At 38.4% G+C, this 14,736-nt stretch overlaps 1 protein-coding gene across 5 annotated transcripts in view; it reads left to right on the top strand.

Moving 5' to 3' along the window:
• Positions 1–11,698, top strand: part of LRFN2 (leucine rich repeat and fibronectin type III domain containing 2) — a 158,090-nt gene extending 146,392 nt beyond the window's left edge. For all 5 annotated transcript variants that reach the window (XM_051782883.1, XM_051782882.1, XM_051782881.1 and 2 more), the window contains one exon: positions 8,958–11,698. In XM_051782883.1, coding sequence (XP_051638843.1) covers positions 8,958–9,876 — 919 coding nt within the window. In that variant the 3' untranslated portion in view covers positions 9,877–11,698. The remainder of the gene's footprint in view (positions 1–8,957) is intronic.
• Positions 11,699–14,736: the final 3,038 nt, after the last annotated feature.

Here is a 14,736-nt window from a genome sequence, read left to right as displayed (position 1 = left end):
CCTGGAGTTTTTGTCATTCCAGCACAACCTTCCGGACATAAAATTATCCTGTGTGGTAGGACACTGAGTTTCTGCAGGACATGTGAGTTGCAGCGTAACATAAGTGCTCTGAGTTGTAAGTAATTGCTAGTGAGTCACTAAGAATCCTCCGCTTCATCTCAGCTCACATGAGCTCATATAGAAAAAGGGGATGGATGTCTGTTAACCATTATAGGATCCCATCACTATAATTAGTACAAATTTTTCTACCTGGAAATAAGTGGAAAGCCCCACTTGTAACTCTCATGAAAAGACAGCATATAGCTGAATCTCACAGCTGTGTTCTGCCAGGAAAATAGCAGACTCCCTCTTCCAAATTAATTTTATCCAAGTTCCTAAATGTGCTCATTACTTTTAATGTTCCTTCCCTTCTGGGAACCTCTGCTGGTATGGTAAGATGACCTTTTCTGATGTAACTGTCCAACACTGCAGAAAAGAATTAAGAATTACTTGAGTCAGAGCGAATAACGCTCTTCAGCCAAGTGTATGAGCCATCAGTCTATAAAAACCTGGGAAAAGTGTGTCCCAAGTCCAAACTCTGCTTAATGACTTGAACACACATTTCACAGATAACTTTTACCTCCTCTCACCTTTAGAAATGGGTTATTTGTAAAGGGGGTTCACCACTATCAGTTACTGATTTTACATGCTGTTGAGTAATTTCAAATTTACTGACTGGCTCTTTGCAACATTACTGTGAATTATGATAGCTTTCTAACCCTGCATTTACATGATACAGAGTGAATTTATTAGTGTGGCTATGCATTGTTTCCATAAATACTTCAGCTTCACATTTACTAAGAGAAATATTGTGTGGGCTTTCAATTACTCTGCTAATGAGCTTAAATATGTTTTAGTTGGATTTGAATTAGTGTGAGGAATTTTTTTTCTCAGGCAATTAGTATAATGAGGTGAAAGGTGTTCTGTGTGTTGTTGAATAGCTTGGGTGTGACTGGATTAATCTTCTGTGCTGTCAAACCTTCCTAGAGTGTGTCTGTTTTCCCTTTAAACATAAAATTTAATGTTTAGGGCACTAAATGTCTGCTGCTGTCATGTCCACATGAAAGAAATCACAGTATACATCAGAGAGCTTGAAAGTCTAATTTTGTGCTCTCATACCAACATGAACCAAAATAAGGTTGTCCCAGTGCAGTAGCTTGGACCTGGACAGCTGACCTGAGCACCTTCATTGATTCAAAGCATTAGAAGATGGTTCTGGTGATGTTCATTCATCCAGAAGTGCCTCATCCATTGTGCCTGCCTGCAGCTCCTTATTGTTTACAAGAATCTGACAGAATTATTGAGAGGAGAGTTTCCTCTTAGAGCAATGGCTAATGGAGGGGAGCAGAATGCCTTGTACTGTGGTTCCCTTTTCTCAGCCTTGTGAAGTGATGTGCCCTAGAAGCCTACGCTTTGCTCTGTCACCGGATGACTGACTTCAGTGCATCCCTAGGGGACATTATTCAGCAGCCCATCAGATATCAACATAAATTTATATTCTCTGAGCTAGTAGTTTAATGTTTGGGGTTGGTTTCTTTTTTACTTGCCCCTGTCGCACAGAGAATATATTCATTATCGGTATCTCCCTGGCTCACCATCTTGTGACAGACATATCAATTGCTTTTGTCTCTATCTTCTCTTTCCCACCTCCTACCCCACTTTTCCAAAATGAACAGAAAAATGTATAAGCAAATTAGGAAATAATAATGAAATTATATGTACTATGTGTTTTATTTGACAAGACAGATTCTCTGAAGGGCAGTCGGATGCATGAGTGATGAGGAGACAGGTTTCAGAAAAGCAGGAAGGGATTTGTGTTTAATAATAAATGTTTCGTCTGAAGGCAAAGTTATGATTGTATGTTGTAAAACCCCTCAAAACTAATAAAATAAAAAATGCAGGAAATTATTCATGCTGGATTGGTTTAGTTTTTAATGAACAAGTCTGGCTACCTCCTGGTATTATCTCACATTTTCTTATGTTGACATCACTGACAGAGGAATTATGTCCTGTTGCTAATATTAACAAATATCTCTTTTCCCAGGACACCAGAAATACAACTGTCATTTTTTTAAAATGCAGGTCACAATAGATCTCTGTCTTTCTCAGATTCTTAGATTAAAAAATCTTGAAGCATATGCCAAAAGAATGTGAGATCTCACACAGCAGTATACTTGGTACTTTGTATTAATTTTTTTAATTCTTTGGGCTTTAAGGCAACCTGAAGATACATGTTCAAGGACTTCTTTTGAAATTTGAAGGGTCAGAAATTAATCTCTATTGCCAACTTAATTTTTAATAACATTTTAGATTGTACTCTCACTCCATGACTGCAGAAACTGGGTCTTTCCAGGATAAAAATACAGAAAAAAATTACACCAATATATACCATAAAACTTTCAAGGAAATCACAGTTGGTAGCCAAGAAGAATGCTAAGTGTGCAGTCCAAATTTGTCAATTACTTGTTCTTGCTCCCAGGCAATACATCATGTGTGGCATTTTCATTTCAATTTAGAACCTCCTAATTTTCCTCTGATCTTTTTTTGCCCTTTTCTCCAGCCTTCTGAATATCTGTCCACCATCTGGGCTCTTTCCACTGCCTTGATTCGCTTCACTACCTTTACAATTGGCTCAGTTTTGCTGAAAGATCTTCACTCTTTTTTACGTGCTTTTTAGTCCAACTTTCTCCAGTATGTCCCCACTGATACTTTCCCTTTCCCCTTTCTCTACCATCCTACTTTAACTGAGATTGAAGATGGGCACTCTACCTGAAATGTAGGACTCTATCAGACCCTTCTACAACAGTTTAATGGAACATTAGCTGGAATAATTATTTGTTTGGGTTTTTTTCAGAAATATCTGTGAAACTGGAATGAAGGAAAAAAACCCAAATATTTTATAATGGGAAAAAAATTACTGATGAAGTAAAAAAATCATTTTCAGCATGAGATTTTCTCAGAAAAAAAAAAAAAGAAAATGGTTCAGATTTCAGTGTTTCACTTTTGTGGATCAATTTCTAGCTCTGAGAGTAATCTAGGCAATACTTTGGCACTGAGTGAATTCAACTTTGTGTAAGAAGAAATCTAGGAGTGTGAGGCAGATATTTAACATCACGGCATTGCTACACAGGAAAATTAGTGTGCTAACTAAGTGGAATATGATTTTATAGAACACTATTTCACCCTGGCACCCTTTTCCCCCTTCCTTTCTCCCTCCTCCTTACAAACTATATTGCATACTGACAATGCTTAGCACTACTGTTTACCAGTTGCTTTATAATTAGTGTATAGTCTATAGCTGAACTGGTAAATTAATGAGGGCCCAGCCTCAGAACCTCATCATCTATACTGCTGTCTTAGTACATTTTCTTGCATACTTTTTCTACCATGATTCAGGTGTTAACATTCCAACCACTATATGCAGCTTTGATATACAGCTTTCTAAAATCACTCTGTAAAAAAAGGGAATTTATCAGCAGAGAATGGACCATTCCCTGGGAGGTCTCTGTCATGGGACATGGCATGTAGTCACAGAATCTTATAGGAAGAGTTTGAGTTGAGCGGCTAGAAAATTCACACTTAAAGAATTAAGCTTTTTTACTTCTTTTTTCCCCTCAGATACAGTATTTAATAAATTAGCATGACTCCATTTTGAACACCTAGAATTCATTTCAAAAGGCAAAATTGTATACAAGTAGTATATAGACCCATATAATATAAAAAAATTTGTGCATATGTAGTATACAGCCCTGGATAATACAAAGAAAAAAATAAAAATCTAGCAGGTCAGTATACAACTGAGTCTTGGAAGTTGCAAGTGTTTTCCCAAAGGAATTGTGTTGACAGGTCCCTGCAAGTTCTGTGATTAAAGCAGTTTCAGGCCTCAAGTGGATGGTATCACATCCCTCTTTTGATGGAGAAAAGGTACAGAATTGCCTAGCCAATTAGCCTAATCTGGATTTTGTCTAATTTTTCAGTTTTGCATAACCACAGTATTAACCAACAGTTCACTGCTGCTAAACCCCCACGCTACACAGAAGAAAAGAACTCGTTTGTATATTACAGTGCAATCGCCATATCTACTAATTTCCTTCAATACACTACAGGCCTCTTTTGAAAGGAGATTGCTGGCATTATCCCTATTTTATAAATGAGGAGACTTACAGTACAGCAAAATGAATTCTCAGGAACTGAGAGTTACTGATAAAGTGGAGCCTGATATCAGTGTAACTGATAAAATAAAGAATAAAACTCAGTTATCTTAAATTCTCAGCACAGTTCACTCGCTGCAAGCTTCAGTGCTCACTTGCATCTGGGATTATGAGTGAAGTCTGCAGCAAACCTTTTCCCCCTGTATTTCTAGGTAATTTATTTTCTAATTTTCTTAATATCACCACACACTGAAGTGAATAATTAGAAAATTGCTTGATTTCTGTATGTTGTGTCCACAAGGACATAACAAGGATGTTTTAGTGGTGATGGTGGTACAAAATAAGGTTGATTTCAAAGAAGAATTCTAGCACTATCTTTCCCTTTTTTTAAAAGGGTCTCATTTGGGCACTTTCACAAAATGAGACATAAATCTTCATGGATTGAACAGAATGTATTGTTTGAAAAAGCCCTGCAAACTTTCATCTCAACTTCATAGCTCTTCATAGCTCTTCTTCATAGCTCTTCATCACACTCTCCTGGGAGCATCTGTCTGTTGCTGTTCTATTTCAGATGGTTATGCTATGCCCATCCTGGCCATAGGTCTCCTTCTCTTCCAATAAGTGATGCTATTGTACCAAAGGGTGAGAGAAGAGAACTCTTTTTGTTAATTAAGAAGGTCAGTTGTAAGATCTCTATGCTCATTTCATTCCTTAGAGGCAAGGTTTTCGAGAGAGGTCAGAACTGTGTTCTTATATGAATAGTTTTTCCTTGGGGTATTTTGACCTTCAGATAGGATTCAAGAACTAGATTAAGAATCAGATTAAAAAATCCTGGCACCAGTGTGGAGATTTACCTGCTCCTCCTACTCCAAGGAGAATAAATCAGAGGAGAAAGACAGAAATTACTGTGTCTTATGTGTCTGGACAGTGATATTTCCATAAGATTTTCCAATTTTGCATTTACGTTTTCACTGTTGACATATTTCTGTATTTGTTTGTTTTCCCAGCCCCCAGATTCCTTAAACTGTATGCATTAAAACCTTTCATAACCTATATGCAAGTCTTTTGCTAGTTGATCTTCTCTTGCAGTTAGTCAACTGTTTGTTTTGGTTTTTTTTCCCTAAAGAAAGTCTAGTACCAGATTTAGATCTCTATTCCTCTTTTGTGATAAGAAGCATCTAGGCAAGATCACACTGCCCTGAAGAGCAAGTGGACAGTATCAGGCTTGTTGCTTCAAGATACTGCAGCTAATTTAAGTATGTTTACTATCTGTGAACATCAGAATCTTCAGAGTTCCTAAAGCTAACAACTTTCAAAAGCTCTTTTTGGTCTCCCATGAACCACATCCTTGCTATCTGAAAACAGCTTTCAGTGTTTATCTGGACTGAACAAAGCCCTGCAAGATCTCTGCCTAGATCCAGTTTTAATGGCCCCTTTTAGTTTTATGGCAGCTCCTAGCTACTGAGTCCCAGTGGCAGGGTAGGGTGGTGCATGATTAATGGCACTACATGTACTAAACAGCCATGAAGAGACACACCCTGCTAGGCTACAAAGCAAAGATTGAAGTGGTACCTTGCAAATACCTGTGTTGGGGACAAAGAAAGAGTCATCAATATCCCAGAACGAAAAAGAGTCTGCATTGATTTTAGGTGTGGGGAATGTTAAGAGATGTCATCCATCACAGCTCACTGGCAGTATGTTTGAGGAGGGTAGATGAAAGCACAGAGGAATGCCAAAATAGTCTTAAAATTTGGCAAGTTCATGAAAACAAGATTGTCTTCTCTGTAAGATAGAAAACTAAGTCTAAAAGTAATTACTTCACTCCTAGTACTCTTGAAATTGTTGCTTATTCCTATGTTCAGCTGTTCTTTAACAGTTACATTAACTTAAATATTTTACAAGAACATTTAAAATTTGCTTACGGAAACATCCAAAATTCTTCATTTTGAATGTATATGGAGAGTTGATTGCTTTTTCTTTAATTGAGATTGCAACTGTGATTTTTATAAAGCTATTATTAGTCCAAATATTACCACAGCTGTAGCTGCCAGCATTGATTGAATTTAGAAATGACTCAGTTTCTTTTAAAGGCTAAGACAAACTTTTATAGAAGTTTCAACACAGTTAACCTAGCCAAGCTTTAGAACTAGTTATGGCCTCACTGCTGTACATTTAAAAATGGATTGGCTTTACATTTTTTGCCACTATCACTACCTGCCAGTCCTTGAAATATTTCAGGCAGTTACATTTCCTTGGAAGCTGGTGTGTAGTTGTGTTTGAAAAAAAGCAAGTTGTAAATGATTTAGGCTATCAGTGTTCACTCTATATGAATCGGGCATTAGTGGGTGAGGTTGAAAGACTGTATTTCTATTTTTGTATGTTTGGTTTTTAAACAGGAGAAATACATACTCACCTGTGGCCAGACCGAAGGGTTGAGTAAGGGATGTGAATGCATAAATGCAAAGATGATCGTACATGTGCAAAGTTAGATAGTATATAAACTCAGTTGTTTGCTGTTTGCTTGGAGAGAATGGTCTCTCGTCTCTCCACATTTAATCATTGCAAAGCAAAAGGAACCACTCTAACAGATAGTGTTATAGTTCTCTTTTTCCAAGAGTTATGACCCAAGTCCAAGACCAAGTTTATAGGGCTGACTACTCTTTCTGCTAACAGTGCTACTTGTTTGTAATGAGATTTCGCAATGAAATAATTTCTGAACGACTTAACACACTGCAGATTTTTTTAAGCACGTAGCTGAGATTGATAGTGAAAAATGGAGTATAGCACTACAGAAGGACATAGGAAGCAATTACTGAAACTGTTCAAGAGTTTAAAATCAGATGTTTGAAGAACAATAGTATTCTGTTATTCCATATATCATCCTTGGTGTGTGCACATGCAACTCCTTGAACAATTCAACAGAGTACAGTCTGCTGTGGGCAGTGGTGTTTTGTTCACAGAGCCACAGGGAGGAAAGAACAATTAGAAATAACTTGAGATCACATATTTCAGCTTTTGGAAACCATTTTAGCAGCAGTATCTGGAGTTTTTCATGAGGGCTGCTTTATGACCTCTGGACTCATTCTGAATAACTCATATCTGTGTCAAACAGCTCCATTAGGGTGATAAATGTGTCTAGAATCTCAAAATACAACATTGAGTAAACCTGCCAGATGATGTTTCTCAGCATTATTTCTCAAGTGTCTCTCACAAATATTTCTCTTCCTTACAGTTTTTTTTGTGTGTGTGTGTTTTTTAAAAAGCAGCCACATCCTCGCTTGTGGCCAGACTGAAGGGTTGTGTAAGTGGCGTGAATGCATAAATGCAAAGATGATCAGAGGCTCATCTTTGCAGTGCCTTGACGTTGCTGCTTCTCAGTGCAGATCTGTTCCCTCCCACTGTACAGAAGGTCCTCTGCAGAGCTGCAGTTTGTGCTAGCTGTGGTGATGATTTGAGACTAAGGAAGCCTGGCACTCCGACAAGGAATATGCCTTGTTCCTCTGCGTGGGCCTTACCATCCCAAATACAGTCACATCAGCTCACTGTGTGTTGTAAGTGCCTGTAGGACTCCCTTGTTGCCGGTGCAAAAGACCTGCAGATCTATGTCATAATGGGCTGTTTTTAATTTCAGCTTTTTTCTCTCACCCAAGCCTGTAATGTAATGTAACAGTAATGAGAAACATGCATGGGGTATCTCTTTGGTTTTATTCTTGGCTAACCACCAGGCACCAAATCTTGGATTCTCCACTGTGTTCCACTAATGTGCTGCAATTTTCATCAGTTTGAAGTGGAGGTAAACCATATTCATTCCCATCTGCTAATTTTGAATGCTAGTGATGCTCTAATACTGCATGAGTTCAAATGACTGCTTAAGTTTTGTGGCAACAAAGAATAATGTCCATAAATGTCCCAACTTGAAGCACAGCTTAGACCTAGCTATTTGGTTTTTGGAAGCAGGCCTAGCTATTTGGTTTTTGGAAATGGATTCCTACTTGAATAGAATTCTTTATTTTAAAGAAACCTTCTTCTTTCCATCTCTGTCTCTTCCTGCCTCTCCTCACACTTCCACAGCCCATATTGCCAATGCCAGTATTTCTTTTTCACTCACAGAGGGGAAGGTGGTTGCTGGGAGAAATTTCTGGCAAAGATGATGATAGCTGCATTTTTAGGAGATATTTTCCACAGTGGGGAGTAGGAGGATCGAGAAAGTAGGTGGGAGAGTGGAGAAAGAGAGAGAAGTGGTTGCCTGCCTTGCCTTCTCAGTCAATGAGAAAACTAAATGTCTTCACAAGGTAAGTAACCCGCTGATGTTAGACAGTAAATGTTCAGGCACCCGTGAAGCAATGCGACAACTGCCAGGTTGAAACTCAGCAAATACAAGGGTCATTTTGCACACTCAGAAAGAACTGCTCTTTGTAAGCACATATTTTTATTCTGAGTTATCTCTTCGGTTTTGAATATATTTCAGAAAAGGACAGATGCAAGTGAGGAGAGAGAAAAAAAACAAAACAGACTAGTTTGGTCTGATTTTTCTTACTCCCTTTATTGCACATTTGAGAGCTGGCCCTCAAAACTTGCGTGTTACTGAATGCTGGGATGTTGAACCCACAGGAGCTGGGAAGCTTGAACGCTGGTTTGAATTTTATGGCTCCGACTTCTCTTTGCCAGTACCCAGAACAGTAAACACAACATCGTTCTTATATCTGTTCTCTCTTTCACCTTTGTGTCAAGAGTAACCAATTCTTTTTTCTTTCTTTTTTTTTTAAGGATGATACCAGCTACAAACAAGGCCTTTGTTGTAACCAACCTTGTTTCCGGAACAGGCTATGACCTCTGTGTCCTGGCAATGTGGGATGACACAGCCACGACCCTTACTGCCACCAATATAGTGGGATGCGCCCAATTCTTCACCAAAGAAGACTACCCTCAGTGCCAGTCAATGCACAGTCAGTTCCTGGGTGGGACCATGATTCTGATCATTGGAGGCATCATTGTGGCAACTCTGTTGGTGTTCATTGTAATACTCATGGTCCGCTATAAGGTCTGCAACAATTCTCAAGGGAAGATGTCTAATGTCAGCAATGTCTACTCACAGACAAATGGAGCACAACCAGTTCAGAATGGAGTCCTGCCCCAAGTCAATCCCAAAGTGGTGGTGAGGAATGAACTTATGGAGTTTAACTGTCAGTCTGCACGGAGTAGCATCTCCTCTTCCTCCAGCTCTGCAAATAGTCGTGACTGTGACAACTATAGCCTCCAAAGTGAACAGGGCACATTGTCCAGTAAATGGAGGCCTCCTTCCAGGTCAAAACACAATATTGACCGGCTAATGGGAGCTTTTGCCTCCCTGGAACTGAAATGTCAGAAAAAGGAGGAAATGACAGACTCCAGAACTTCCACGGTGGCCCGCCACTCGGACAAAGAGCCACTGCTGGGCCAGACGGAGTCAAAATTACGCAGCTTCCTCATGTTGCCTCTAGAGGGCAAAACCAAACGTAGCCATTCTTTTGACATGGGGGACTTTGCTACATCTCAGTGTTGCACCTACCCAAAAAAGATAACAAACATTTGGACAAAGAGGAGCCTCTCAGTCAACGGCATGCTTTTGCAGTATGATGACAATGACCTAACAGGGGCAAAAGGGACTTTCGGGAGCTCAGAGTGGGTAATGGAAAGCACGGTGTAAATATCAGTGTCTCCCCCCTCCTCTTCTCCCTTCATAGGTTATAAAGCATGGTTTGCTTCAGGGCCATGCAATTGGAAAGAGAGTGGAGGAAATGTTTTCAATTGTACTGGCCAAAAAGATAGACAAGCAAGTAAGTAACAGGGATACTAAAAGAGCAAGAAGGTCATGAAATGTGAATAGGCACGTATGGCACCATTCCTGTCTGGGCCCAACTAAACCATGTGTGAATGTTTCAAGGAATTTGCTAGTTGTATTTAGCATTACTTTCCAAAAGTTACTTAGACTGTTGGTGAACCATCACACAAGATTAAACAAGGAGGATGAAAAGGGGTTTAACAGGAGAAATTTAATTTTACAGGGTTTCTTTTCTTTTTTCTTTAATTTTTTTTTAAAGGGCACCTCTTTCTTTTCTTTCAAACACAGAAATACACTTCTGTGGATATGACTGGTGCTAGGATATATCTGGTTGTTATTGCAAATGATTTTCTCAAAAGTGCAGGCATGGCACCCACAGGGACAGATAAAAGCAAATTGTTCAGCATAATCTCATGGTGTTAACTGTGACATCTGGGCAAACAATATTTGTTGTTGAGTCGGCTTTTGGTTGGGATTTATTTACTTCTGTTCTGTTTTGATTTTTATGGTTTGAGTTGCTTTTTCCCCACAACAGAAAGTATGTTTCCATACATTTTTTGGTTTTGTTTTTAGTCTCATCAAATCCCCCAGATTAAAAGGAGGTATGTACAAAGGTCAAATTCCTGACGTACTGTATAATCCACCCCCAATACCACCCTTTCTGTCCTAGAAAAAATTAAATCTAGGGACAAATAAATTATAAAAAAAGAAATCATCCTCTTCCTTCTATCTTCATAGTCTCTGTTTATCAATGCTCAAGGCAGATTGCAGCAGCTATTGGTATCTGTAAGGGTGTTGCTATCAAAGATGGGAAAAATAGTTATCAAGATTTCCTACTAAAGGATAAAGCAAGGGAAAACAAAAGTAGCTCTACATTATGAATATTAGTGGCTTCTAGTGAAGGTCACACTGCCACTCTAACTGCCAAAGAAAACACTGACCCTATTGTGACAAAAGCTCCTTGTCCGTACAATCACCGTGACACAGCTTGACTGTACCAAGTAGCGCCACAAGAAAATTAAGTTTTTGTGTATTTCAGGGGATTGGGTATGTTCCAAGTTAGCCACAGCAACTGAGTTCAATTTGGGTATCTCAGAGCAGAGGGTCTCCCATGTGCCCCCTGCATTACATAAAGCCCTTCCCCAGTCCCTGGTGTACTCCTGCTTCCCTGTCTCATCCTCAGGAAGATACTTGCTAACTAATAACAGGAGCTGTTTAGGACTTGTAAACTGATTCTCAGATTAGTTTTTGGTAAGTGTTGCTGTGGCTGTAGAAATACGCACGGCCAATCCAGCTGAACTGATTGTCCTTAACAATTTTACTGTGATTTCCAGCATTCTGGTGGCTACTGCAACTGTCCTATCATTTGTTTATTAATTCGTTGGCTCTCAATGATCAGCTGTCGGGAACCATTCTGAAATTGCACATTGTTACTATTATTTACATCGATTTTGTAAAAGATATGAAGAAAGGGTGCAAGGTACAGAGAAAATAACACATGAAAAAAACTTTATGTATATTTTTTTTAAAGGTTCAGAGATATATTGTGACATGGCTGTGTACTTGATCTTGTATTCGTCATGTTTCCTACTTGGAGTTTTAAATAATGACATCCCTGTGATCAGAATATTTTTTTTCCTTTCGTTTCTTTTTTTTTTTTGCTACAAAATGTACAGTAAAAAACATACCTGGGGAAAAAAGTTCCTGCTTTTCATTTATTTGTTGTTGTGGTCTGCTTTGAAACCTAAGTAAGGAGAAGTAATTGTTTTTTAAATTATCTTGAAAATTTAGGTGTTTGCTTTCTCTTTTTCACAAACTGTCTTTGACTTCAGGACTTTAAGTATAAAATAGGAATCAAGAAATTTATACCTTTTTGGAATGCATGAGAAAAGATCTCGTAAGGAGCATTTCACCTCTTTTTTTGTTGTTACATTTATACAGATCTATATTACTGATGTATTTTAAACCCTGTTCCAAAATCTGCAGAGATAAGAGGTAGCCTTTTTTGACTTAGGTCCTGGCTTTCTACAGGTTTTTGCTCAGATTATTGCTCATCCATACATTAATAGATTCAAAAGATATCCAGTCAAACTTTGTTTGAAACATTTTTCAAACTGTCTGGTTTTCTCATGCTTTCCATGATGAATGACACCTCTAGTGCCAGAATCTACATAATCCAACTGTCCAGATGGCACCTTCATATTAACCATTAATAACATATAAGTTTATGTTGCACTAAAAACTCTTACAGACGTTCATGTTATTAGTTATTTTCTTTTCCCTGTTCTACTGAGGGCAGTTGGCCCTTTTATTATGTTGCTGCTTCTCTCTGAACATGACATCTAGGTTGTTTTTAATTTAGCCATTAAGTTCATCTTCAATATTACTAGCATATGAAACTGTGACTTTTCAAAGTATATCCTATACTGCTTTCTTTCTCGGAGAGGAATACTTCTTTTTCACTTTCTCATACAAGATTAAAGGAAGTAAGCCAACAGATGCAGTTTTAAAATAAGGGATAGTTGCCAAAAAAACAAGGTAATAAATTCCACATTCTAATAGCTGCATTTATTACTGTTAATCACAATTGTAATTCACTTGTCTTTCATGAATGAGGCTCAATTCACATTTAGCTGATTTGCAAATACGGAGCAAAATGAAACAGGCACCCAGCAATTACCTTTGCTGCTCACACCATTTGGGAACAACAGGACTCAGGGACCTGTAGGTGAAGGAGGGAGCCCCAGACAAGTCAGCAAGTGGCCAGCCCTGTCTGATTATTCTTCTGCAGTGCTGGTGCATGGTAGGGATTCTTTCTTGTTTCACTTCTAAGCGAACTGCACATCAGTGGCTGGTGAAATGATATATAGATACCCACTTATCTGGATGTAATAAATATTTTCACACATCATTGAGAAGCTGAGCTGGCTCCAATGGCCTAGTCCTCTTATCTCAGAAACCTACACCGAGAAATTTATACAGTGTCTCGCAGGTTAATATGTGGTAGTGTGATGTGCGGCTGCACCAACTGTGCTTTCAGGGCAAGCGTCAGGTAGAGCAGATAGTAAGGAAAACAACAGAGATCAACAAGAGGCTTCTGAAAAGAGAAGCGTCAGAAATTAAAGGTATTAGAGAATTTAAAGTAAAGCCCATGGGAGTAATTAAAGACATTTGCATATGCATATGTAACCCCTGTAATTTAGTTTTTTGACCTGTTTCCTAATTGTGAAACTAGCTTTTTTCCTAAAAATATATGCCACTGACTTGAAAGAACATGATATTATACCACTGTGAAATTCTGCACACAGTTCTGATAAAAAACCCAACTCAAATTCCCAAAATATCATCCCAGAGAATATTAAACAAGATGATGAAATGGAAATTTCTGAAAGTAGTGATTATAGGGATTTCATTTGATGTCTACTAGGAACCAAATGGTTTATGAAATGAAAATAAAAGGGGGGGGTGGGGTGTATTTATGAGTAGGAAAGCAGCCCATACTATTTCCTTACATTTATATCCTAAAAGTTCTCATGAATAGAAATTATGTCCTGTGCAGGGCTAAGGGTTGGACTCTATAATCCTTATGGTTCCCCTCCAACTCAGCATATTCTGTGATTTTGGGTTTCAAATGTCCTCTCTGAGTTTGGCAGCTCTAGAGAATAGCAAACTTTCGTAAAGGAAGATAACCCCTTCTATATGTCTTCAAACTACACCCTCTACTTGGTTACAATTTGGATTAATACACTTGTAAAGCAATGCATAACAAAGGAGAGAGAGGTACCTGGGCCCTGCATGATGCAAGATGAAAAAGGTGGTATATTTTCCTCTGCTAAACTTGTTTATATCCAAGACCACGGAGTTGATCTGCTCTGGAAACAGAAGAAAATAATATTCCAGAAGACTCTGCTTGTTTCACTCCTCACTCTTCACCCAGCAAAGGGTTGCAAAGACAGATAACCAAAAAGAGGCCTTGGAGATTTCTGAGTGAGTACAATAAATGCAGCAACAATTTAAGCACTTTCTAACCTGGAGGGCAACGAATAATTCCACCTGATAATCAAGAAAATATTTTAGTCTTTGAACAGCTTGAATGTCACATCTGTTTGCAATACTTTGCACCCATTAACCCCTGGGTAACCCACAGTACACCATATGTGCACTCAGTACATCTTTCTACCTCTTGCAGCCTATTTCTCTGGAACCTTTTCCGAGTAACTCTCTGTGTTCAGTGTTTGTAATTTAATACTTGGGTAATTCTGGATGTGTAGTAATAGTCTGCATGTGGAATTATCAAGAGACATTATTAACATCTTGCATGTTTCACCTTTAAATTTCCCTGAACATGATGAATGGATCCCTCCAAAAACATTAGATTTGGGTTTAGGCTGTAGGCCAGATAAAAACCAAATCAAAGAGTACCTGGAAAACCTTGCTTTCTATATAGAAATTTTATGTTCTACAGTATGTTTTCCTTGCTCTAATTAATTACTCCTTAATCCCCAAAGGTACAGCATTCCTTAGCAGCTGTCAAAAGGTTCTACTATACAAAACAGTGCCAGATGCTTATTCCCGATATTACACTCTCAACAGATGGCAAATGTCAGAGATATAAATATATACCCAGATACAGATATATCAGCAAGTGTATGCATTTTTATTCATGCATATATGTTCACATGCACACATGTACATACTGTGCTCTTTATATGAATGGTTTATGGT

Source organism: Manacus candei, unplaced genomic scaffold (assembly GCF_025592945.1).
Source record: "Manacus candei isolate 608988 ecotype Guabito, Panama unplaced genomic scaffold, ASM2559294v1 h1tg000017l, whole genome shotgun sequence".
NCBI classification, from domain to species: Eukaryota; Metazoa; Chordata; class Aves; order Passeriformes; family Pipridae; genus Manacus; species Manacus candei.
The sequence above is the reverse complement of the archived record's forward strand: the minus strand, read 5'-3'. Positions and strand labels throughout refer to the sequence as shown.